This window comes from Rhamphochromis sp. 'chilingali' (genome assembly GCF_963969265.1).
Source record: "Rhamphochromis sp. 'chilingali' genome assembly, chromosome: 9".
Classification (NCBI taxonomy): Eukaryota; Metazoa; Chordata; class Actinopteri; order Cichliformes; family Cichlidae; genus Rhamphochromis; species Rhamphochromis sp. 'chilingali'.
In genome coordinates this window covers 28,027,773-28,053,857 of record NC_137936.1, presented here as the reverse complement: position 1 = coordinate 28,053,857, position 26,085 = coordinate 28,027,773, and the positions used below count along the sequence as shown (strand labels likewise).

General features: G+C 38.2%; 1 protein-coding gene across 8 annotated transcripts in view; it reads left to right on the top strand.

Annotated features, from left to right (window-relative positions):
* The window catches only part of ptprt (protein tyrosine phosphatase receptor type T), a 336,999-nt gene that overhangs the window by 292,220 nt on the left and 18,694 nt on the right, over positions 1–26,085 (top strand). For 4 of the 8 annotated variants that reach the window (XM_080890788.1, XM_080890787.1, XM_080890786.1 and 1 more), the window contains 4 exons: positions 20,050–20,135; positions 21,581–21,617; positions 22,054–22,151; positions 22,440–22,556. In XM_080890788.1, coding sequence (XP_080746914.1) covers positions 20,050–20,135; positions 21,581–21,617; positions 22,054–22,151; positions 22,440–22,556 — 338 coding nt within the window. The remainder of the gene's footprint in view (positions 1–20,049; positions 20,136–21,580; positions 21,618–22,053; positions 22,152–22,439; positions 22,557–26,085) is intronic. The other 4 variants (XM_080890791.1, XM_080890790.1, XM_080890785.1 and 1 more) reach the window with 1 other exon arrangement.

Genomic DNA, 26,085 nt, shown 5'->3' with positions numbered 1-26,085 from the left:
TAGTATAAATCCTTTAATTACAAGGACCTAGTAATGGAAACTGTCCATCTTGCTTTCTGTGATTATACAAAGGCTCATTTTCTTGGGAAAATGTTTCAAAAGGCCGTAGGGGAAATGACTTTTTTCTGTATCTTTATGAGAACAAGGAATGTGTTGAGAGACAGAATAACTGGCTAACGATCAAACTTTAAAAACGAGTAAAAGGTTCTTCCATCATTTTAAACTTTGACTTGCCTTCTGAAACCAATTATTTGCATTTTGCTTTGAAGCTCACAAGTTTAACAAAGTTCATAAACACATATAGTTCTGCTTGTTGGACTTTGATTAAATTTGAATCCATTCAAGCTTAAACATAGTTTATATTACACATGATGCTGAGACCACAAGACAGCTTTTTAGCACAGTTGTGCAGCGCTGCATCCCATTCACCACTCCAAACTCAATCAGCAATCAGTTTTCAGTGAAGCCCTATAAGTGGCAGCAGGAAGGGGTTTATGTTAAGACTCACCAAATTAGGAGTTCAAGTGACATCTATGTTTATCAGTTAACATCTGATCTCATTGTCTCAGAGGTCGTTTCGGTGTCATCACGGTGACAGCATCTCTAACCCAAACAAATGCCCATTGAACCTTCACAGATCACTGTGAATGGAGCCTAAGTTTGTGGTCTGGCTTTGTGAGATTTAAGCCAACATTCTAGTTCTAAGCTTTTAAATCTCTTCTGAGGCAGCTGTGATAATTGTTCCATCCTTGTGAGGACGTTTCCTTATGTGTGACTTCTCAGCAGCACTCTCTCTCCTTTCCACATACACACACTAATGCGTACTTTTACCACCTCTTTTTTCCTCTCTCGTTCTCTCTCTGGAACAGTTTGGAAAGGGCTGATTCGAGTTGAAGTGTTAACACACTCTTCCTCCGGCCATCTGCCAACGCAAACGGTTGATGCCATGTTTGAAATCCCTTCAGCACACTAAATAAATGTTAATCTACCAGCCTCCTGTCCTCCTATCTACTCAACACTTTCCCTCCTCTCCCCACTTGTTCTCATAACTTCCTTTCCTCAACACTCGGTTTTTGCAATTCCTTTTTCTCTCTTCCCAATCCCTTTTCATCTGTCTTCTACAATCTCATTTTTCCTTTCTTCCCTTTTCTCACCAATCAACCTCTTTTCACCTCCTTGTTCTTCATTTTACTTTTTCTTTACTCCTTTCCCTCCGTCTATCACCTCCCACTGCACTTTTCTCGACATGTCATCTCCTTTCACCTCACCCTTTCTCCCTTTTTTGGAAATTTTAACCATATTTTTATCTCCAATTTAAATTCACTTCCCCTTTTCTCTCCCTTCTCTCTTCAATCCAGTCATGTTTTTCTCATTTCATCTTTTTTCACCTTTCCTTTCTTCCTCTCTTTTTCCGTGATTCTATCCAATCTGTTCACCCTCTCTGATCAACATTGACAGTTTATGGGTTGAGGCAAGGCGCAGTAGTGTTTCCTCATTATAGGCATCTGTCTGCTTCTATTTCCTCCTCCCTCCTTTGCATCCTTCTCCTCCGCTTTGCTTCTTTTTCCTTTCTTTTCCCTCTTAGCTCTCAGTTCTACCCATATGGTCATTCATAATTCAACAGAGGCCTTTCTTTAAACTAAAATGCATATGTGCAAAAAGGAGTTGTGTGTACTAGTGCATTATGCAGTGCAGCCTTGCACAGCTTCATTAACAGACCTTAAAATAAAGAGTTATATTTTTTTAAGCTTTTTGTAACTTTCAGACAAACCTTTAGAGGCTATTTGATGATCAGAATGTGGTTTTAGGGTTAAGGTTAGTTTACAGTTAGGATTAGGCATTTAGCTGTGATAGTGGAGCTTATGGTAAGAGTCTAAGGAATGCATAATATCATTGAGCATCCTTCCTTTGTTTTGAGGTCTTTGTGTTCTCTAAGAGAAAAAAAAGGAAAGCAGGAGGTGATGCATTCTCAAGTCTGTTGTACGGCAAAGGCCATGATAGATTTCCTTTTGACTGCTATTATTAGTCTTCATGCACACTCCTGCATCATATTTGGAGTGTTTATTTCTCCTCTGTATGGCATTTTGCCAGGCAGTTTGTGCTTGTGTATTCCCTGGATTACATTTAAAGGTAATTTTAGTACATTTTAATGAATTGATTTTGCTACAAATGTTACTGTTTATAAATCTTGGTCTGTCTAGGTTTTCACACTGCTTCATAATTTAAAATTAATCTCACTGCCTGACAAAAAAAAATAAATAGTGTTGTATATTAAACTGATTAGTTAAGTTAGACAGTCCCAGGAGGGAAATGTATTGGTGTTTCCACAAGAGTTGAGTTCGAGCATTAGAAATGCCACCATTGCTATAAACTCAGAGAAATATAGAGTCAGGTATCTGTGGATTCAGTTTATATTTTGCAAGACAGCCTCTCAGTATTTTACCTGACTGCTGAGAAAATGTATTTTCTCACCAACTGCATCGAATTAATAACGAAGTCAGAAGTCAGTGTGGTGTTTCTTTAATATATTTCAGAAACCATCTGTTTAACCTACACATCAATGATCATTGATTTGCTTATTGATTTCTTCATATTGCTTTTTGCATCACTGGGAATTCTGTATTATAAACCTCAAAAACGAAAACCAGTTTGACGCAAAAAACAAAACTGAATAAAACAAAAACCTGTTGCTGTAATAAGTCATTTAACTTTATAGAGAGTTTACTCAGTGTGTAATACTGAGTAAGAACTCTCTAACAGTTTGTAATATACAAATATAGACGTACACACACATCTATACTCTCTTTGTTCAGCTCCTTCTGCACTTCGTTTTCCCCAAGAGGATTGCTGAAAATAAAACATTTTTTAGGTAACTCATTAGTGATATGTGTTCTGTTGGAAGCAGATTTATGTGTTGTATCTGTCTCATTTTTTTTGTACCAGGAAACTTTATTTTCCCAGTTCTTTCTCTTCTCAACTACATTCATGTTTTTTTCCTGAATCTCATTATTTCCATTTTATGTTTATTGTGAAAAAGACAAAAAGGCACAGTTTAGCTCCTTAACTTTGAAAACTGACTCAAGTTACATCTAAAAGCTTTGTGACTGTTTCCTCACTGTAGACAAAATGCTTAAAAATTTTAAATTGCCAAAGTGAGAATGTGCCACTCCATAGTCTGTCATTTTCTTTTCTTGCTTTTCCTTTTATCTTCCTTCATCCGACTTCCTTTTTCTATTTTTTTCCCCACATTTTGGTCTTTTTTTCCCCCTCTTCCTGTCTTCTCTTTCTTTCTGAAATGTAACTGATTCTCCCCTCTGTCGCTAACTACTTGTCTAAACTTAATCTATTCGTGTTGCATCAGTCATTCTATCCTACCTCAGCCTTTCTCACATTTTCTTTCATTTCGTTTAACCTAACCTCACTACTTCTTGTTCTTGTCTTTTGAATCTCTTTCTGACTCCTTCTGTTCACTAATGTATTGTCCGTAAGGTGAATAAGAATCATTTCACAGGCTGGTAGTCTTTTCCAAGACACTGTTACTATGCACAGACACCCTTCACCTGGTTTTACACCTCCAAGCATCACTGGCATAATCAGGATCCCCTCCTGCATCATGTTGCTTCTCATTACAGCAGAGGTGACGTAAGTGTGTGTGTGTATGAAAGGGAAAATGAATGCAAGAGAAGATAAGGGCATTGTGTGTACGGGGTTCTGCGCGGAGAAAAAAACAAAGTGAACAGGCAAAGAAGGTTTTAAAAACAAGCACAACTGTGTATGTGTGTGAGAGAGAGTGACTGTGTGCGTGTTAGTTTTATATGCAGCTGTACACAGTGTTTCTCCCCTCTTCCTATCCTCTCTGGCTCAGATTCGCAACACGTCTGTTGAGCTGCTCTGAACTCAGAACGCCAACAACTCCTCTGAAGTGTTTGACCAAAGAACCACAACAAATATTAGCATCCTCCAAGCTGTCACAAATACTCACACACACACACAGTTATACAAATAAACACACGCTCTGAACAAATGAGAGAGAGTCCCACACCTGCAGTCTATACACACGCACACGCATGCACGCACACATATATATTACTCAGGTTTGTACAGATCACAGCAGTCTGGTTTGTGCTTGATTGCTTGTAGCAGTGCAGTACTGCTGCAGTATTATTCCACCCACAGACGTACAGTAAGATTTGTGTTTTTCAGAAACTCTTTCTTTTCTCACGATGAGCATTCTTATTTCAAAAGTAACCTGTGATGTTTTTAAAAAAGTCATATTTAGAAACAGATGTTAGAATATATGATGGAATAGACCTAAACAACTTTAAATAAATTCACTAATAATAACAATAATGGATTGCATTTATATAGCGCTTTTCGGGGCCCTCAAAGCGCTTTACAATTCCACTATTCATTCACTCTCACATTCACACACTGGTGGAGGCAGCTACAGTTGTAGCCACAGCTGCCCTGGGGCAGACTGACAGAAGCGAGGCTGCCATATCGCGCCATCGGCCCCTCTGGCCAACACCAGTAGGCGGCAGGTGAAGTGTCTTGCCCAAGGACACAACGACCGAGACTGTCCGAGCCGGGGCTCGAACGGCAACCTTCCGGTTACAAGACGAACTGTCAACTCTTTGAGCCACGAGTGCGGTCCTTTACAAAGTTCTTTACAGTAGCCAGTGTTAACCACTGGTGTTAATGTGCTACTTAAAACCAGCTTCAGCTTATCCCAGAGCTACCAAAGAATGAAATGGTTTGCAACTCCCACCAGGAGGGATGCGCACAAATAACGTTAATAACTAGAAAGTGCATTTTCTGAAGAAACTGCAGTGTGAATGCTTGAATCTGAATGTATGCACTGAAATGAATTAATTGCTGAATTTTGAGTTAAAAATATTGAATGAGATTAAAAAAAAAACCAAATTTAACCTGAAAACAAAAGTGCTGAACTGCTAAAAGCTGAAGGTTACACAGAAGAAGAAGTTGGAAAAAAGCTGAAAATGTTTTAATTGTAAATTAGAAAAACCTAAGAAATGAGAAAAGAACATTTAGAGTCAGAAAACATCTGAAAGAATATTAAAAGGTCATATTCTTTGAATCACTGAATGACTAAAATGTGATCCCTCCACTTGGACCCACACAGTTTAAAAAGTTTACATCTCTGAGCTTTGAAAGACAAGATGTTGGAAAAAGAACAACGATGGCGACGTTTTGAGGGTAAAATGATGGCTTTAACACTGTGGACACAGCAGCAGTTGAAAGAGAAGTGTTTAAGATGAATCTTGGCAGAGTGGCAGAGAGAGCTCGTTAAGCAGGCAGGTGTGAGCCTGGTTGCTATAGTGACCGCACCCAATGGCTCCATACACACGGACACAGACATGCACCTCACTTTTGCTGCTTAAAATGAACAGAAAAGTCAGGCCGAAACAAATCGTTCCCAAATGAAAAGTAAAAGTTGTATTGACAAAATTCTTTCACTGTGAGCGACAGCAATGTCTAGTCTACCAAATTCTCAGTTTTCATGTCTGTGGAGTTTATTATATGGACGTGGTGACAGTGGAAAGACACCATGCTCTTCTGATTTTCAAACGAACCTTCTGAGCCATTTTAACATTAGAGTCTATGGAAGAGTTGGAGGGAGGAGGCTGTGCATTGGTGACATTTATGAAAGAACCATAACATCTAGTACAATAGTAAACACATTGGATGAAAGAGGACAGCCATGGCTACGTTTTGAGGGTAAAATCATACCTGTAGAGCAAACGCTGCGGACACAGCAGCAGTTTTAAAAAAGATTTTAAGATTATTTTTTTTGCTCCTCTCACTCTAGCAGTTGAGCTGCCTCACTCTAGCCCCAACATTCCGTCCCATACACACCCATTATAAACTCTGAAACGGGTGAAAAAACATCATGAAACTTAAACTGGAACTGAAGAAAAAGTATAATAGATATTGAAAAGATAAATACAAGTTGAATAGTTGAATGTCTTGTCTTCGTTTTAAAGTTTGAATGGTGGCTCTATGTGAACGTATGTTGAAGTAGTAAGAGTTTAAAAATGAGTAAGTTGAATGAGAATTTGAAGGGTCTCCCCATTGAAATACATGGGAAATTTTTGTTGAATAAAGTTGAATAAAATTAAAAATATAAATGTTAAAAATGAGAAAAATACAAGCAATCATGTCCAAAAGAATAGGAATCTAATGGTGTTTGAATGGTTTTTCTAAGTTGAACGGTTTTGAAGGAGTAGGCTTTCAAAAAACGTACGGAATAGATAATAATAAAATGGAATAATAAAGATTAGAAGAACAATACTGTGAATGCTTTTCAAGCATTCACACTAATTAGTCTGATTTTTAATGCCAGCGGCAGTATTATTGACACTGTTGAAGATGATTGCTATTAATCATTGTTCCTCTTCAGACACAGTGGGGGGTAAGAATGACATGGTAATCACAAAACATGTAGAAATGTGATGCCGATTTTTAATGATTGCTGTTTATCCCCCAAAATCATCAGGTAGTGGAAAGAGATGCTGAAGTAATGGTTTCACCAATGATTGTATTTTTAATTAGAAGGTGGAGGATTATGAGTGATTATATTTCATCATTCCAAAACGTCAGGGGGTTGGCAGTTTGATACTCGTTGATAGCTAACAACGATGAGCTGTGATCATTGACAGTGTGTGATAATTGATTGTTGATGAATGAATCAGATTTAATGAGATGTGCTGCTGTCTAGACAGCCATACAAGTGCATCTCACAAAATTGTTAAACTTGGTAAACTTTCATATTTTCTATATTTACTACTTGTAAAGTGAAATATTTCAAACCTTTATTGTTGATCGTTTATGGTGTATAGAAAATCATAAAAACAGTTCCACAAATTATCAAATATTTCATTTCAGGTTTTAGTAAATTTGCTAAGCAAAAATTGTAAATACCATTTATCTCTTGGTTTCCTTCAGCACACATAACCATAATCATGGGGAAGACTGCTGACTTGACAGCTGTTCAGATGATGATCATTGGCACCCTCCACAGAGGGTCATTGTTTAAATGGGTGGCGTGAGTGTTGTATCAAAGCATATTAAACTGGAATGAACTGGAACTGGAATGGAAAAGTGTGGCAGGAAAAACTGTACAAGCATCAGGGATGATCACTGCCTTGAGAGGTTTATAGGAAAAGTTGTTTTTTTTAAAGAACTTGAGAGAATCAAACAAGGATTGGACAGAGGCTGGTGTCAGTGCATCAAGAGCCACGATACACTGATGTCTTCAGGGATTAATCTACAACTACTGCATTCCTAATATCAAGTCACACCTGAACCAGAGACTACATCAGAAGTGTCTTTCCTGGGCAAAGGAGAAAATGAAATATTCAGTTGTCCAAAGTCCTCTTTTCAGATTAAGGTAAAATTTGCATTTCTTTTTTTCTTTTGAAATCAATGTCCTAGAGTTTGGAGCATGAGTGGAGTGGCATAGAATCCAAGGTGTTTGAAATCTACTGTGAGGTTACAGTTTTACATTTTGTGCTGATTTGGGGTGCCATGTCATGTGCTGGTGTTGGTGGCAGTTGGTCCACCTGCTTTTATTAAGCCCAAAATCAGTGGAGCCATCTACCAGGCATGTTTCAATCTGCTGACAAGCCTTATGTAGCTGTTGATTAGTGCCAAAGCTACTACCAGAAGAGGAAGGAACAACATTGGGTGAAAAGGGGTGATTCAGGGAGGAGTTGAGACAGGCTGTGGGTGGTAGGGAAGAGTTAGTTACCAGATGACTGGGAAAGTACAGCTGTACTGCTGAGTAAAAGTTTGGTTATCATCTGGCCAGAGGGAAGAGGAGAAGAGACTTGGTGTTGGAATGAGGCCATATAGGAAAGTATTCAAAAGAACATGTTAGAAAAGAAAACGCGGGATAGTCGGGGAGATTAAAAAAGTAGTCTGAGTAAATGGAAACTAGGCTTTCAGCAAAGAGAGAGGTCACAAAGGAAAAGACTTACAGTGTTTTGTAAGGCTAGATATCAAGGAAGGAGAAACAGACTTGTAAAGTTGGCAAGGCAGAGAGATGTGCACTAGATAAGAGTGATTAAGGACAGAAATGGAAATGTGCTAACAAGTGAAGGGAGCATGCTGAGAAGATGGAGTACTTTGAGCATCTGATGAATGAAGAAAATATGAGAGGACAGATGGAGGAAAGTTAGTGATTCAGGGAGTGCGGTGCATTAGTAGGGAGAACGTGAGAGAAGTTGAGAAAAGAATGAAGACTGGAACGGTGGTTGATCCAGATGACATTGCTGTGGAGGTATAGAGATGTCTAGGGGGGGGGACTGCATTTGGCTTTTTGACCAGATTGTTTAACACAATCTCTTACTCGAGAGAGGATGCCTGAGGAATGGAAAAAAAGTGTACTGGTGGCAATTTTCAAGAACAAGGCTCATGTGCCGAGCTGCAGTAACTATGGTGGGATGTAGTTGATTAGCCATACCATGAAGCTATGAGAAAGAGTTGTAGGTAGGTAGAGGTGACAGTTAGTGAGCAGCAGTACGCCTTGAGAAAGTGAGAAAGCACTACAGGTATCGATCGGAATGACAGATGGGTTAAGGTGTGAATGGGATTACATTAGGGACCAGCTCTGATCAGATCCCCCTGTTGTTTGCCATGATGATGGGCAAGGTGACAGATGAGGTCAGGCTGGAGTCTCTGTGGATGACAATATTTGCAGATGACACTGTAATCTATAACAAGAGTAAGGAGCAGGTGGAAGTCTGAAGAAGATGGAGGTATGCATTGGAGAGAAGAGGAATGAAAGTATAAGCAACACGGAATAAATGGGTGGGAATGAGAAGGAGAAAGGTGGAAATGCAAGGAGCAGAGGTAGTGAAGGTGAGTTTAAATTAGGTCAATTGTCCAAAGGGATGAACAGTACACAAAGAGAGGTGATGAAAAGAGCCAGGGGTGGTGGAGTGGGTGGAAATGAGTGTCAGGGGTGATTTGTTATGGAAAGATAGCAATGAGAGTAAAAGGGAAGGTTTAGAAGATGGTAGTGAGACCTGATGGACGGCTTGGAGATGGTGCCACTTACAAAAAAGATGGTAGGCTGAGCTTGAGATGGAAAAGTTGCAGAAGTTAAGATTTTCATTGGGAGTGACCAGGATGAACAGGATCATTGGCACCATTCAGTTTCAGTGGTTTCAAGATGATGTTTGAGAGACTTGTTTGCGTATATGCAGAGGAGAGAGCGTGAATATACTGGACATAGAGCTATGCCAGGCATGAGGAAAAGAGGGCGACCGCAGAGAAGATTCATGCATGTAGTGAAGGAAGACTTGCAAAAGAGTCTGTCTGTGTTTGTGTGTATACACATCCAGCATGCATTGCAGAAAACATGACTCTCAGGGAGCAGTTTAAACATACCAGCCAATCTTAAAGCAGCCTTGAAGGGAAGTTGGAGAATCAAATCTTCAGGTATGGTTCTTAAATTTTAAAATGTATTTATTTATTTTTAATAGCAGAGATGCAGAACTTAAGAAATTGCCAAATACTAAATTCTCTAAATTAAAATATACAGTGTTTGATTTCTTGCTAGCTTATTTACTGAACTAGCTAAACCGTTATTGACTGGTGCAATTTTTATGTTTCCCATGGACAACATGGTTGCAAGATATATTTCTTCCACATCTGACGTATCATCTGTTGTATCACTCTTTATTGAACCATGTCCAACTTTAAAGCTGATTTTCCTTCCTCCATCGTTCTCTCCTCTATCTTTTTTGCACCTGACAGCCTTCAAACAGCTGGAAACAGCATCTCAAGGCTTGTGTTTGTGTGTATTTGTGTAAGTCGACAGCATTCTGTGTTGTTTGACACATCAGCTGCAGGGAGCTCTGGTCTTAATAGGCTATTACACACTATAATACCCCCCAACACACTCACACACTTTTCCATCCATGCTGAGGTACACACATGCATAAGTTGCTGACAGTGGAACAAATACATAATTTAAGCACAAAAAAGCCTATTGAAATTTGCTTTTCAAAATGCTCATGCACAAACCTGTCAGGATACATCCCAAAACAATTTACCAGAACATAGAACATTTAAGGAAGAAAGGGGAGACGGATGTTCACACACTTAGAAGCTGCTCAGTCTCTCTCTAACCCATATACACACTTACACTCAATCACACATGCTATTAAATTCCCTAATGCCTTGAGCCGGTCTGACAGCGGAGTGTATTCCGTGAGTGAGTTGAGCTCCATAGGGAGTTAACTGATTAAGTATATCTGTGACAGACACAATCCCTGCTTAGTAGCTACTGAAAAGAGCAGGAGGAAGAGAAGAGAGGAAAGGGAAGGGAAGGAAGGAGAGGACAGAAGAGTAAAACATCTTGTTCAGCAGTTTCAACTTGCTACTGTGAGCATGTTTGTATTTTTCTCAGTTCAATATGTTAAAGAGGACATAATTCCTAACAGGTTTCCCTGTTTTCAACTGTGTAATTAACAAGTAACTTGTTGTGTTAAAGTGTTAGACTTTGTTTTAAACCATTTGTTTGATTTGCTTTTTATGAAAATGTAATATCACTAAATAATCTTAAGGCTTCTCTTTAATTCTCTTTTAAGTATTTGAGTGTCAAACAGGTAAAGCAATTACAGGAAGTAGAAGAATCAAAGGGAAAAGGGGATATTTTTTATAAAGAGGTTATGGAATGTAGCATAAGTTTCCATGCTTTCATGCTTCTTGTCTGTAATAGTGCCACTTTATCTCTCCAGCATTGAAAAATATAACCTAATGGGCATACTGAAGCGTAACGCTCTTTATTCTCAAACAGCAAGATCTTTTATATTTTTTAGCTGTCTTCAGGCAGCTGGAGAGACACTGGAATATTAAAGAGCCAGTATAGAGGCTTTTACTAACTCATATGCTCAAATGACCGTAATGTAATATCTGCCGGAGGTGAATAAAGTTTTGTTCAATATGAATAACTCAGTAATTACTATGTTGTCCTGTCTTTAAAACAAAAACAAACCCACAAGAAAGAAGAGTCTCATCTGTTTTAACTGAATTAATTTTCCCAAATTAATCACACAGCTATTCAGTCCAAGATTGTGCGTTTTGATTGGCATTTAATTAAATTGTAATTTTGAACCAAATTATATCATGGTCAAATTATGTGTGATGCCTTGTTTCAGAGTTAGTGAAGGTAAAAAACAAACAAACATAAAAAACTCACTTATTGGATACAAATACCAGAAGCAAATGTTCCATTCTTTTGTACAATGCAATGTTCTCAGGGTTATCTGTGAGAGCTGCTGTTTTAAAACACAAAAGAGCTTTGAAAGTTTAAATAAAATATCTTCATAAGCGATGATGTGTGATCTTGATATGTGTTTATTCTAGTTTCCAAATGTGCTCCAGGTTAGACCATGCAAAGCAGAGGTACTGTTTTCAGTGGTGGGTGGCCTTATATAACCTGAATAATTTTTTTTTGCCTCATCAAGCCTGAACAATTTAGGGTGGTCACTGGCCTTTTAAAGCAATAAAAGGGCAATATATTCATGAAACTGGAAAATAATGACTTCATAGATTATCCCCTGCTGATATTTGCAGTATATTTCATGGGTCTTACTTTTGGTGGTAAGTAATAAAAAAATGCATCTTGACCTTTGATTTATAGAAGAGAGCAAAAAACAGCTGCTTGTGTTTGCTGTGGTACAATAGCAGTCATTAGGGCTGGTGGCTCCTGCTCATTTTATTTGTGTACAGCCCTCATGTGCAGTGCATACCATCTGATGTCTCCAAATTACAGGTCTCTCCTGCCCTGGTAAATTTGCTAGAGATAAAAAAAACAAGAAGTCTATATTGTTTGGCCTTTTCCTTACCCCCTCAAGTTAACAAGTCCTCCCCAACAAAACTTTGGCAGTGGCTGCTGGAATAATGGCAAGATTTTGAAAATAGAAGACAGAAATGAGACAGAGAATGGAACCAAACTAAAAGCAGAGAGTAGAGAGAAGATGAGAAGAGAGGAAAGTAGAGAGGGGAGTTGCAAGGTTATGAAGATAGGGCGACTCAGCAGAAGAGTGGAGCTCATTAATGAGTAATGGGTTCGTGACACTTTGCCCTTGGACACCACAGTGTCTGATGGCTTTGTTGTTACTCCAGTGCTACAGACACCAACATGAGGCTGAGTGCACATATCTTCTCTATATTTTATGTCTCCATCCATATCTGGATGTAAGTTACAAAGACTTGATCAACTACACATTTTTATATTGGGGTTAAGACTTTGTATAATACTGGATTTAGTATTAGGTTCTTATTGCCTGAGTTGCCTGAGCGTGAGGTTTTAATTTTACAGTTAAAGTTCACATATTTTTCACAATTTCATTATTTTATTTTGCGCATCTAAAGCTTCTGTCATTCTAGTAGTGTACATTAACACCATCATCCTTCTGTCTGAAAACTTTTACCTCCTTCTTCAGAAAAGCACAGTCTGGTCTGATGCTAGAAGTGCTGCCTTAGAGGTGTCAATTGCTTACAAAATCTGGAGTTCACCCACAAAAGTATCGCTATGTGATAGAGGCATTCTTATTTGAGAACAATAGCAAATTAGCCACTAGTTGGTTATTATGCTAGCATAATAGAAATTAATGTAGATTTGGTAAAGAAGCGAAGCCTAAATTATAAACAGGGCATTTCATCTAATAAAATGTGTTGTTGTTGGGTGAAAATGACTTCCTTCGCCTAGTTGATGGGTTTTATAATTGTGCAAACCTTTTACGTGAATGAAAAGAGAAAAAACTACAAATATCTGTAATATCTGTGCCTGCAAATGTAATCATTGAAGTGTGTATTTGAGGTTGGCTTGGTTCTAACAAAAGACTTTCTTTTGCTTTCAGAATCAGTTGCTCCTGCATGTATGCGCACACAGTATATATCATACTAACAAAAAGATGTCTACAGTTCTCTTTCTCCCACTCACTCACTCATACACTCAATGATACACACCCCATCAGCCTTTTCAAGCCTGTGCCCCATGTCCACATCTGTAGCGTTTTCAAGCCAGTACCTCCTGCTATTTGAGCCCAATTAGAAGCTCCCCTCCCCGTGCAGGCTAGTGGGAAGGGCCCCTCCCTTCTTTCCTCCAGCCTCATATCAGTGGCTTCTGTGTTATGACAGCCTCTGACACTAGCCCTGCGTAATTAAGATAAGATAAGATAAGATAAGATAAGATAAGATAGAACTTTATTAATCCCTCGGGTGGGTTCCTCTGGGAAATTCGACAATTACTGCTGCCTGAAGCAGCAAGATGGCATGGGGAATGAGAGAGAGAGGGGGGGGGAGGAGAGACAGGTAGCTGAAAGAAGACCATGGAGGGGGAGAAGTGAGGAGAGGAGGAGGTAGACAGAAATGGACAGGATCAGCAGAGAAAAGGAATAGAAATTGAAGAGGCAGATGAGAAACGGAGTAAAAGACGGAGAAGGGAAGGAAGAAAAAGACAGAGAGGGAACGAGCAGACGGCTGGCAGACTACCTCCTGTTGTGTTTGTTTTTACATGCTGTGTATTTTTGTGTGTGCACATGTGTGTGTTTGACTGAGTGACTGAGAGAGTGAGAGAGTTGAGAGCGTGAGTGTGATTGCGCTGATAGCTGATGATAGAATCTTGTACCAGCAGAGTGGCGTCATGCTGCCATCATTGTTGCTGCCCAGCCAGAGCTGCAACATTACTCTGATAGCAGTTATACAAATAATTCTCCTCAAGGTGATCCTAAAAGTGATAATCAAGGTGTTATATGTTGTTATTCTAAGAATTTGTACTGTATTCTGTGCTTTAACTCACCTGACCGTGTGGATGAATAGTCTGCAGTTGAGGCTTGTCATACTTGCACTGGCTGTTTTAATGCAGTCCTGGGGTAATCCCTACTGACGGTCATGACCTTTCTATGCAGTCGTCTTTTCATATTAAGTGATCGTGAAACCCTTGGTTCTGTAATTTGGCCAAGAGATGCAACAGAATTCTGGGATAACCCCGAGTGCAGCATTTTGTAGATGTTTACACAAGATGTCACTTAGTTTATTAAGTTTATGTTGTTCAGTCACCACATGTTATACGCACAGGCTAAATAGTACATATAAACTTCACAGTCTAATGTACAATATAATCAATGAACAGGCTCAGTCTAAAGCAATGTTTACGTACGCCGAGCCCACATTCTTCTCCCTAATTTCTGGAAAAAAAATACAAAATAAATAACAAATCAGCAAAAGCATGTACAGTCAAAGATGTCTTTGCTTTTATACTTACATTTATTTTCATTTTTACTCTTCTGCACTGAAACAAATGTCTGCAAGAGTCTACATGAAAGGTTTAAACTCCAAAGTTTCAGCTTCTGAACATTACTGAGACTGCACTAAGCTTACAGATAAACAGCTTATCACAGATGTAAAGGTTGGCCAGCAACTGATTCCATTTGAGAGCTAAGAACTTGAGCTAAATACATCTACACCATGGTCTGGCTATTAAAAGCACCATTTTTGAGAGATGTTTTACCAAAAAAATGTGCTTGGAGTAACATAGCTCATCTGCACATTTGAGCCTTATAATAAAGCCTATTAAGTATGAATCACATACTTAATAGGCTGTGTGACCATTCTGCAATGGGCCATTTGTGATGGGGGTTTTTTTTTTGGTACTTGAACCTTGAATCACCATTAAAATTATCGAATGATTTTGTTCCATGTAAAAATTATATAAAATGACTGTCCATGTGATGTCAAATTTTCTATTCTACTCTGTGACAAAATAAACAAAATAAGGTGTTAGGTGATAGATATGAGCTATGACACATTTTAGTTGCTGAAATATTAACGTTTTTCTCAAATTCAGCATACAGACTGCATATTTTTTACATTTTGGAGACTGTAGAGAATTATTTACAGCAATGATTAATGAAACAATGAAATATTAAAAACTTTGATGGTGTAGGCTCAAACCTGGACATGGACACGTATGTTAAGCAGTGTTTCTGAGAACTTGTCTCTCTCTGTTTGACCTGCAATAGATTGGCCACTTGCCGAATCAGAGATGGGTTTGGCTCATTCGAATTGTAATTGAATAGGAATTTAAGAAAAATGTACGGATCTTTATTTTCCTGTTTTTTTTTTTTCTTTTGTCAGAACCACTAGAAATGTCCTAGCTCTCACTGAAGATTTGGACCCATTTTATGGTCTTTATCAACAAATGGTGTTTGTTACCTTCTTAATATAAAAAGTAGTTAAAAAAAATCATATCACCTTTAACGTCATCTAAATAAATAGTACACTCTTATGCTTTCCAGGATATTGTTCAGCTGCTTGGCAACATCCTTATTATAGAAAATCCAAATACATGCTGTATGTTCTAAATGATTTTGCTTGTTAAAAAAAGTTAACGGTCTCTGCAATTTTATCCTACTTCTGAGTATGTTTACTCCGCTGAAGGCCTCATTTTGTGCCAGCTATGAATGGAAATGAATTCACACATCAATTCTAAGATAGTCATCAAAACAAAAAAAATGTTAACGCCTTTTTAACATAATGATTGCTCCCATGCAACTCTATAAACCCAGAGAAAATGGTTTCCATTGAATGCATGAGTCATGAACCACACAGTAGATCTGCTAACATAAAAGCTCTGTTTCTGAAGCAGTTTAACAATTTACAATTTGAATTAACAACTCAATTCAAAATGAGTAAAAAATAAATCCTGCAGAAATACTAGAAGTTTAATTCATGGTTTCAGTTGTTACGTTGTTACGTTGTTCCATCCCAAGCATTCTCAATTGCTACCACAGTTCAGAGGTCTAGGCTGCTCAACAACCAAAGATGTGCGTCCTTTTATACTAGGATGATGACCAGGATGACAGAAATATTTATGAGATGCCATTTCAGAGACTGAAAGGTAACAACATTCCACATTTCTCCTAGCCTCTTATGTTATTTATCTTTATCTTATACTTGCCAACTACACGTGACATAATTTTTACCTCTCTTCTGCTCTTGTCTTCTTGTTTTCTTTGTAATATCTCACATTTACCGACCTGCTCTTTTCCATTTAGTCTGTATTCGCTTTCTTTCTTTCTTTTTCAAAAAATTAAAAACTTTCAAGAAGCAGTGCAATCATTCTTATTTGTCCCCATCATCTGCAATTACCTGCTGTTGCTATGTTACAACTAAGTTTAACCTTCCTCTCGTGTTAGCTTTCTGTTATCATCTCTTATGTTAGCGGGTCGGTATTGACCCGTGAATTAAATCAGCTATAAAATATACTAAAAACAATAAGTTATCATCCAATTTGTTTCTCATCTCTTGGTTACCTTGTTAGACTTCCTTATCCATGAAAATGTTGGTTTTAATACCTTTGGCGTGGGCCTCTGGGTCTTTTTTTGTCACTATACCCCTCGATTTCAATAAAAAAAAATTGTAAAATTAACCTCAAGAGAATCATATTAATAAATAAAAGTTTTCTGTGTTACCTGAGTATTACTGAGGGGTATAGGACACATCTCTTAAATAAATCTGTTTTATTGATTTTTTTCATTTTAAGATTAATAACTAAAATGACATCTATGGTGTTACGGGTCAATTCTGACCCATAGACATTTACATCAAGAAAAGACAAAAAAAGTTTGTTTTTTTCAGCAGTAGACCTTTAATATAAACTGAAAAAAAGAAAAAGTCCACTCCTCCTTTGTTTTGGTTATAGCCGTGGGTAATTGTGGGCTTTTTATCACTTCCCAATGATACAGCTTCACCTCAGTTTCCTTTGTGAAGTTCTTGTCCGAGGTCATATCTGGTAAAAAATAAAATAAAATATCACAGCTGATATTGTGATCCTGCAGTCCAGTGGTCATATGGAGGACCACACATTTTCATTGTTTCTTCTCAGGGGTGCCACTCACAGCTTTGACTGTGAAAATCTGTACATTCCAGGCATAGCTGGTTTTGGCATCACAGGCTTCCCAGATTTTCTGCCGTTTTTCCCTGGCTTACTGGGTATATATTGCCGGAAGGGGCATTTTCCTCAAAAAGTGGACAAGACGTTCATCCACTGTCACTGGCCCTGGGATGAACATCAGTGGAAGAAGCTGCACCCATCTCTCCCAGACATCCCTGATGGGAGCAAGTTTGTCAGACCTCGGTCTGGTCTCTCTGTTGTCAAATCTGAGGACTCTTGAATCAAAATGATATCAAATGTGTGAAGTGACATCGTTGCCCAGAAAATGTTTCTGCCTGTCGATGCATCCCATAGACGATCAGTGGCCTCATTGCAGCATCTGTACACTCCAGCAAGAAGAACACCAATGAAACCATCCAGGTATTCCTCATCATGTCGCCATGGACTTTTTTTCCCTTCAAGGTTTATCATAGTAATGATGATTCTTTCTAGTGACAATGGCATAAATATCTCAAAACATCTCTTGATGTCACTGACTTTGGTCAGAGCAAACCTTGTGATTCCAGGGGTCATTTTGATGACATTTGCAGAAGCTGCCCTGCCATGTACATCATGAGGTACTGAGCTCCAAAAGATCTTACCATTTTTGGACTTGAATCTTTCAGCCGGAGTAGCTTCAGCACCAGCGACCTCCACCTCTGATCAGATGTGTCTGTGTCTTCTGGATGATAGTCCACATTGCCTTCCTCCGTAGAAACCTGCCCATCTGAATCACTATGCTGCTCTGTGTCCTCTCCTTCATTTTCACCAAAAGTATGATCCTGAACTTAGCTCACTGTGAATCTTCTCATTTTTTGTATGCTGCAAATTGTAAATGTGCACTCTGGAAGTCAAATAGTGAATTCACCTCAAATGCCCGTGTTTATTTTGTTTTGTTTTTGTGTAGGTATACTGCAAAAAACATCCAAAATAAGAATCCCCTAAAGCTCATATGATTAGGAGAGTCGCTTGCTGTAAGCGTTTTAGCTGACAGTGCACTTATGATTTCAGTTTTGGCTTTAATTATTGCTTTATACTCATAATATTATACCTGGGTCGAAACCGACCCTAACAACACAAATGTCATAATTTCAACTAGGGCATTTTATAATTTAGTGAAAATATTTTTTTTTGTTTTATTTTGTAGAAATAGAGGTTCCTGACAAAGTCAAAAAGCCTTGATACAATAAACAAATGTATGTGATTTTTTTATGCATTTGAAATTTAAAATGGGTCGGTGCCGACCCTAACACAAGAGGAGGGTTAAAAAGAAAAAAAATCACTGCCTCCCATTACACTTAATAACTCATATGTGTCCCAATGCTATAGATAGCTATTATACAGCCAAGAACAAAATAATTGACACTCAAAAAGAAAAAGAAAAAAAAATTCATCATGGTGACATGGATAATGAGGGTGAACAGTGAGTGAGGTGAGAGGTTCTGCTGTTATGATTATTACAGATAATCTGAGATTCAAAGATATATTAAAATTCTTATAGATTGTAAAAATAGTCTTGTGATTATCAATTTATTTATTTATAATTTTATTTATTATTATTAGGTTTTTGGGACTTATAGGTCTGGTGTGTTCAACTTCATAAACTCCTTGAGATGTAACAACTTGTGTTTGTATATGTGCTTGTGCTATTTGAATATGTGATACTTCTCTACCTGGATTTATTTTAACTCTTTTTAAAACTGTGCCATCTCTGGACACTTACTGTCATTGTCCAAAAAAATGGACATACCTGCAGAAAACAGGAGATGCTGACATGCTAAAGAAGCAGGAAGAACAAAGTTCCATTCTAACAACCGTGACTGAGAGAGAAGAGGAGATATAAGTCTCATGGGACACAAAAACAGATACGCTAATAGTAAGGAATTGGAAATAAAAATGTCCTATCAGCAGCCACCCATGGACTAATCCATGGGTGGCTGCTGATGGGATGAAAGTTGGAAATTGATCTGTGCGAGGGCGTCTGATGTTGAAAAACCCAAAACATCTCATGACTTCAGAAACATCACTGGAGATGCATCCCAGCGAGAGCAACAAAGATGTATCTTACACACATTACATGTGAGAAATTGCCAAAGAAATGACTCTGGATCCCACTGTTACCATTAGCGATCTTCAGACAGTCGTGGATAAAATCCAAGCGGTTATAGAAAAAGAGGACGGATTGCGGCTTTTATTGACAAATGGTGCCTACTGGGTCATATTACTATGAAGAAGTACTGTTGCTGCTTGCACTTTGAACTATTAGCTTTGGATTATGTCCACAATTTCTCTTGATTTTGCTATTCCAGCAACTATTTCAAAGCAGAAGAGAAGTCCAAAGCCATCTTTTTTTCTCATTCGGTGATCACATATCACTGTTTGCAAATGGTACAGTAGACATTTCATTTGAACAATTTGTTCAACAGCTTTTACAGCTAAAAGGAATCATTGCATAGTACCCGAAAAAGCCTGTGAGACAAACAAATCTGTGTTGCTTGTCATTTGGTAGTAAATGCAATAGCATTTGCTGACAGAGGCAGCAAGTAATGGAAACAGAATTTGTCCCATCATCCTGACTTATGCAAATGATATTTGTCATAAATCTGCACTGGGGAGTTATGCACAAAATGTTACTTTAATACTTTTATGTGTTTGCTTCTGTCATACCCATTCAGATCATCTGAATGGAACTGCTCTGAGACCAAATGAACTAAAGTGGGGGAAAAAAACATTTGAAATGAAGTGTCGAAATAAAACTATACCAAGGGAACTGAGGATGTTTGGTGTTTCTGGGTGACACAATTTAACTTTTTAACTTTAACTATCTTGCTTAGTCAAGATTAACTAAAGGTTATCTACTCAGGTAAAAGATGCCAATGCTGACTATTAACAGGAGACAGGACTTGATCCATCAACAATTACAAAGAACAGGCAACAGCAGCAGGAAAAGTGCACTTACATTTGTTGTTTGGACTCATAACCTTGGGCCTGGTTAGCTAGTTCCCCCTCCAGTCAGTTAGTTTTTCCGATCTGTGGGTAAATGTAACTTTAGGCCTGTTGTATTTTTGTGCTATCTGATCCCACAGACGATCACACCAGAGTCCGACTGCAGTTGCTGGATGGAGACCCCCACTCTGACTACATCAATGCCAATTATATTGACGTGAGTGTTTACACAACTACACTCGAACACACACACATGCACACATACACTGTAGTGATGATCCAAACAATGAGTCTTGTGTAGGAAACCCTCTACTGTATTTACAACTTCATCATATGCCAACTGTAGTATTTGCTCCTGTTGGTAGCTGCTTACATCACTTGGTTGAAACTTGAGAGACGTCTAACTTGGAAAGCACACCCTTTGCCTCACAAATAGTTATTATTTTATGTGAGTTTCACTGACATGTCCTCACAGGTTGTAATAGTCTCTTTCTGCATGGATGCCCTGAATATCAAATAGTATGGATGTCAGTCAGTCAGTCAATAGTATGGATGATGTCATATTCTCAGTTTCAAATCAGATGCAGACACCTGCCTCTGCACACAAACAATATTGCTTTAAATTTGTACCAGTGAATCAGGTCCTTAGTTAAGGTTACCACAGCAGATAAAACCATCAGTGTTGTTTTTTTCCCCCCTTTGAACTCCATTCCTTCACCAACGGGCACATAAAAAAAATTAAAAGGGGGAAAACATACCCCCCTCCTTGTTTACCCTTTCCTCCTTTAATTACATCAGTCATTCCATCACCTCCCACTGTGTGTCCCTCTTATTACCTTTCCTTATCCATCCATCCATCGTTCGTTTTTACTCCCTTCCTCTCTCCCCTGCAGGTATTGTGCTTCACTTATTGATTTAATCTCCTGCTCACAGCTTACTGTTGTAATGGTAGTCTTAATAAATCTGGTACAAAATCAGTCTCACAGACTAGATTGTTTCTTAAGAAGAAAAGAAAAGAATTGAAAAAGTAAAACACATCCCCCCGTGAAGATAACGTCATGCTCACAAAGTGATTCTAATGGCAAAGTGAAAAAGATAAATGCTTTTATCTCAACAAGGTTATCCATCTTATAGGGAATCGTGATGGGACAAGAGAGAGAAATAATCGCTGGTTGGAGACCGGTGTCTTTTTATCCAACAGAGGGAAAATTTAGTGACTGGGAAAAAATGAAGGATAAAACATGGAAAAAACTGAACGTGAAGACAAGACAGAGAAGGAGAGTGAGAGATGATGAATGAATGAGAAGATGACTAACAACGAGGACAAATGAAGTGAAGAAAAGGCAACACAATTGGGAAAAACTGAATGAAAGAATAGGGCAGGAATGTTTTAGTATATTTTGGTTAAAAATGCAAAATGTAACACTTTATCTAACTTTGGGGAGTGAAAAGGAAAACAGCCGAAATAGCGGGAGATGGGTGAAGACTGATTCCCTGGAAAAAATAGTGAGTAGGAATGAGAATTCTTGAAAAACAATGTGCTAAAAATAGAGGAAATTTAGATGTTGGATAGGAAAAATAAAGAATATAAAGAGAAAAATGGATATGACAAAAGTGTGGCGATACATATTTTTTTATTGCTTCCTTTTTTCTGTCTCGCAGGGGTACCATAGACCCAGACATTACATCGCCACACAAGGTAATTAAACTGACGTGATAAGTGTGTGTGAGAAGCACTAATGCGTGCTTCCACATTTGTGTAGATACGAATGTGTGCATGTGATCCTATTTGTGTGCGTGTGTGTGTATGCGTGTAGGACCCACCTGGTAAATGTCGTCCTCTCGGACTGGAAGGCTATTACCACAACCTCCTAAATCTAAACTGCCGTATAAAACCCCCCTGACAAATTTAAGACCCCATTACCTCAAACCCCCAAACTACTATCTGGGATTGATGGTGTTCAAATACATGTGTGTGTCTGTATGGGTGTGTTTGTGCAAGTCTGTACTACCAGTGCTGACATTTTTACGTGGCATTGGAATGAACATATGCTTATTTACACACCTATGTCTGTATGCTTGTTTATGTGTATCAAAATGTTTACACTGTGTGTGTTTGTGTGTTTGTCTGTCAGGGCCCATGCAAGAGACGGTGAGGGATTTCTGGAGAATGGTGTGGCAGGAGAATTCGGCCTCTATCGTCATGGTTACAAACCTTGTGGAAGTGGGAAGGGTGAGTTTATCATCCAAGCAGCTCCAAAAATGTGTGTATTAGAAGTAAATAAAGTATATGTATATCTCTGTGTGTGTCTATATGTATATATGTATGATCTAGTTATATGTGCTGTTGTTTTACCTGGAGCTCTAGTTTTCCTCCAGTCACACTACTGAATTACTTTGCGATGCCGTCTAGTAAATTCTAATCAGTATCATCTCTGCCTCTTGATGCTCATGGGGAGATAATCAACACCACGTAAGGCATATTTTAAAACACAATGACAATAAAAACGATCTTTTCCAGGTGAAGTGTGTTCGTTACTGGCCTGATGAGACAGAGGTGTACGGAGACATCAAGGTGACCCTCATAGAGACTGAACCACTGGCGGAATATGTCATACGGACGTTCACTGTTCAAAAGGTAAACAAGTAAACTTTATATTTAATGGCAAGAGTATATTTTTAATTCTTTATTCTATAATTCAGGAATCAAGTATGCCATGGTCAATTCCACTGAGAATGTAGTGAAAATGAAAACAATAGTTGTTAAAAAAAAGTGAGAATTATTCCACATTCAGGACTTCAAATACCAGTTCTACCAGCAGCTTTAATTGGAAATATGAAGATTTAACTTTCCTGCTCTGAAAAAGGCAAAAGCTGTTGATGTCTTTGTCATAGTATTTATCCTGCATTTTAACATTGAGTCATGATGTCACACCAATTTTCTTTGCCCCACAAGGCCTGTGATGGGATTTGAACCCACTCATGCTCTCTAGCAGCGTATTTACACCCTATCGTAGCTTGTATTGCTTCCATATTTTGTAAAGCCCAGACCTAGATTACCATTACAGCCAATATGTGATTGGGGATTTATGGCGAGTGAGCTCTGTTACTTGTTTGCTTCTCACTGTTTAAGAGGAATCTTGAAAGCATAATCTTGGCACTTGTAATCAGGCAGGAGGGATTTGAGAGGAGAATAGATGATCGACGAATGTAGTTTCATTGTTGTGATGTTGTTCTCCAGGGCTCTGCACACTGAATGCAAAAACTGCAGAAATGCACATTACAACAAGACACAGGCTGTGATCCAAAATCCTTTATCTTTCGAGCGACTTTCAGTCTTGTTTTTTTATTCTCAGTCTCTGTTTGCCTGTTCCATTGTTTTTCCTTTTCTCCTCCATTTTACTTTCTACCTCTTTTTGCTTGTTTGAGTATAGAAAGTATTTACAACACTCAAATCTTGCTTATATAAATATTTTACTTGGGAGTCAAGGGACAGAGGTTGATCTTTAGGTCTGTTACCATTTTAATACTATTTATTTTTTAGAATAGGTACCTATCTTCTACAGTTATTACACATTATAATACATGTTCCTGACTACTCTTGTGTGTTTTCCATTCGTTTTTCTTCTTTTTATACCTCAGTGTCATTTTTCCTCTATCCTCTATTTCCTTCCCCCCTCAGTCGTGCAAAATCAGCTTATAAAGACAAGTCTTGAAGTGTTTGCTGTCAGCTCATTTAGCAAGCCATTAATCCATACCACCTCTGAGTGCGTGCGCGTTAAAATTCAAAGGAAAGCTGATCTCTAAACGCCTGTCGTTTGACAGTATGCATAAATACTTACAAACACACATCAGACACTTGCTAATTCAAATTCTCCATCTTTAAAATTCAGTGGGTTTTTTCCACTGTGTGTGAGTGTGAAAAACAAAGAGAAAGCAAGACAGAGGGTATGTGGGTTCTGTGTAGCAACTAAATAGCCTCAGTTGCAGTGAATAATGAGAATAAGAGCTTAATGAAAAGGTTTATTAATGGCACATCCAAAGAGATTAACTGAGCACTGAGGAATAGAGGGTGACTAAGTAAGACTAAAAGAAAATGTGTGCAAATGTGTGCGTGTGAGTGGGAGAGAAAAAGAGCTAAAGATGCAGGATGACAAAAGGTAGCTCATCTTTGAATGTCAGAATGATAGCAGCTGTGAGAGAAAGAAGCAGCATATGTGAGTATAAAACTTTCTTAAGTAGCATTCATTTCATGTGTTGATGTTTTATGTGAAGTTCAAAATTTTGCTATAAGTGAAGTGGACTGTAAAGTAGTTTTACTGTCTCTGTTCTTAACTGTGCAGCCTTGACGTTAGCAAGAAAGTTTCCAGAGGTAGTCACAGCTGCAGCTGGAATGAAAGAGTACTACAGATAGTACTGTATGTACACACGTCGATTTTTTATTTTATTTTATTTATTTTTTATTAGTTTTTTCAAGCCAACAAGGGCTTGTTCGCCAATGTGCTAACACCCAAAATATGATTAATGACACTCATGTCAGGAGACTGCAGTAAACTGAAGGCTACAGTAGAGGCCAAACTCAACAGGACAAAACATTGCTTTGAAGACCAGCATACACATATCAGACAGGACATATGAGTCATTTTTCAACTGAAACTATAGTCCAGTGTAATGAATTGTAGGCAGTTGACATCTGTGTAGCAGCCGTTCAGAGTGAAAACAGCAGTTTGACAAAAAAATCAAGGGTAGCAAGGGCTTGTACTGGTCTGCGAGATTAAACACAGTCCAGACATGTTGGAGTAGTACAACAAAGTGTTCTTCCTCAAATGAATGAGAAGATGCTTCTCAAGTGGCTCTCGACAATCAATATTTTGCCCAGAATGTTTTTTTCCAGCTTCTGCGTAGCTTAGCTGAGAAAAACGGATCGGCACTTCAAATCTGCCAAATAAATTAAATCCATTCTTATTTCTTCCCTATCAGTTATGGTACTTTTTGATCATTTGCCATCCTGTATAACATTAATCAATTTCCAAGTTTTTTTTCATGAAAAATAACCCAGTATTTGTAATTAATTTAATTCGAACTTTTTTCTCACCGGTATTTTGTTGTTACAGTACTGTACAAAAGTCACTCCTTATTTCTTGAATTTTGCTTTCAAGGGATCAGACCTTGTCATTTTTAAAGTGTCTTGAGCAATAGTTCTCTAGACTTTTCTCAGGCCAGTGCTGTGTCTACACATATTGTTCTTACTACAAGCCTGTTACAACAACATTTCTTGAGTTAAAAAATTCAAAGGAAGACACAACTTGACAGGCATTTGGCAGGTATTTTGCACCAACAAGGTGATTTCCAAAGACCTGTTAGCTGAAAATTTGAGGAAACTGTTCAAGCGTAGGACAAACCGGAAGGCCTAAAAACAATCTTCAGTAGATCAAAAGCATCTGAAAGTCATGTCCTTAAGAAATGGGAAAATAGGAGAAATACAGAAGCTTTTAGTTGATTAATTTTCTGTTCGCCAGGGACAAAAGCCATTCAGGGGAGAAAGGGGTATTACACAAGAACGGAAAGTTTCACTTTCAGTTTGCAGTGAATGTCTACGACCGTCTGGAAAACACAGTGGGGGCTCTGTCAGAGTTTGGGAGTGCGTTTTAGCCAGTTGTGTTGGAGATTTTATCAAAACTGAATTATCTGATAAAGTATCCGATTTTAATTTAGAATACAATACTATCACTCTATACAATAGAGTATATGGAAAGCATCTGATTGGCACCAGCTTCATATTTCAGCATGATAACCATCCCAAACACACAGTCAATGCAGTCAATGCTTACCAGGACAGAAGAACAGATAATGAAACATTATCAGTCATAGACTAGCCTTCCCAGTCCTCAACATTATTGAATCAGCGCAGAATAATCTTGACAGAGAATGGAACAAACAGCAGCCAACATCCAAAGAAGAGCTTTGGAATGTTCTTTAAGAAGACTGGAAAACTATTCCTGAACACTACGTCAAGAAATTATTAGAAGCATGCCTAAACGAGTTCAGAAAACGGTGGATATACTGAATACTGACTCTCAAACTTGTTAGAATTATATTAAATCTGTTTTTCCTTATATACTAGCAAAATATAAAGAAATGATGGCTGAATCAAGACATTTCCACAG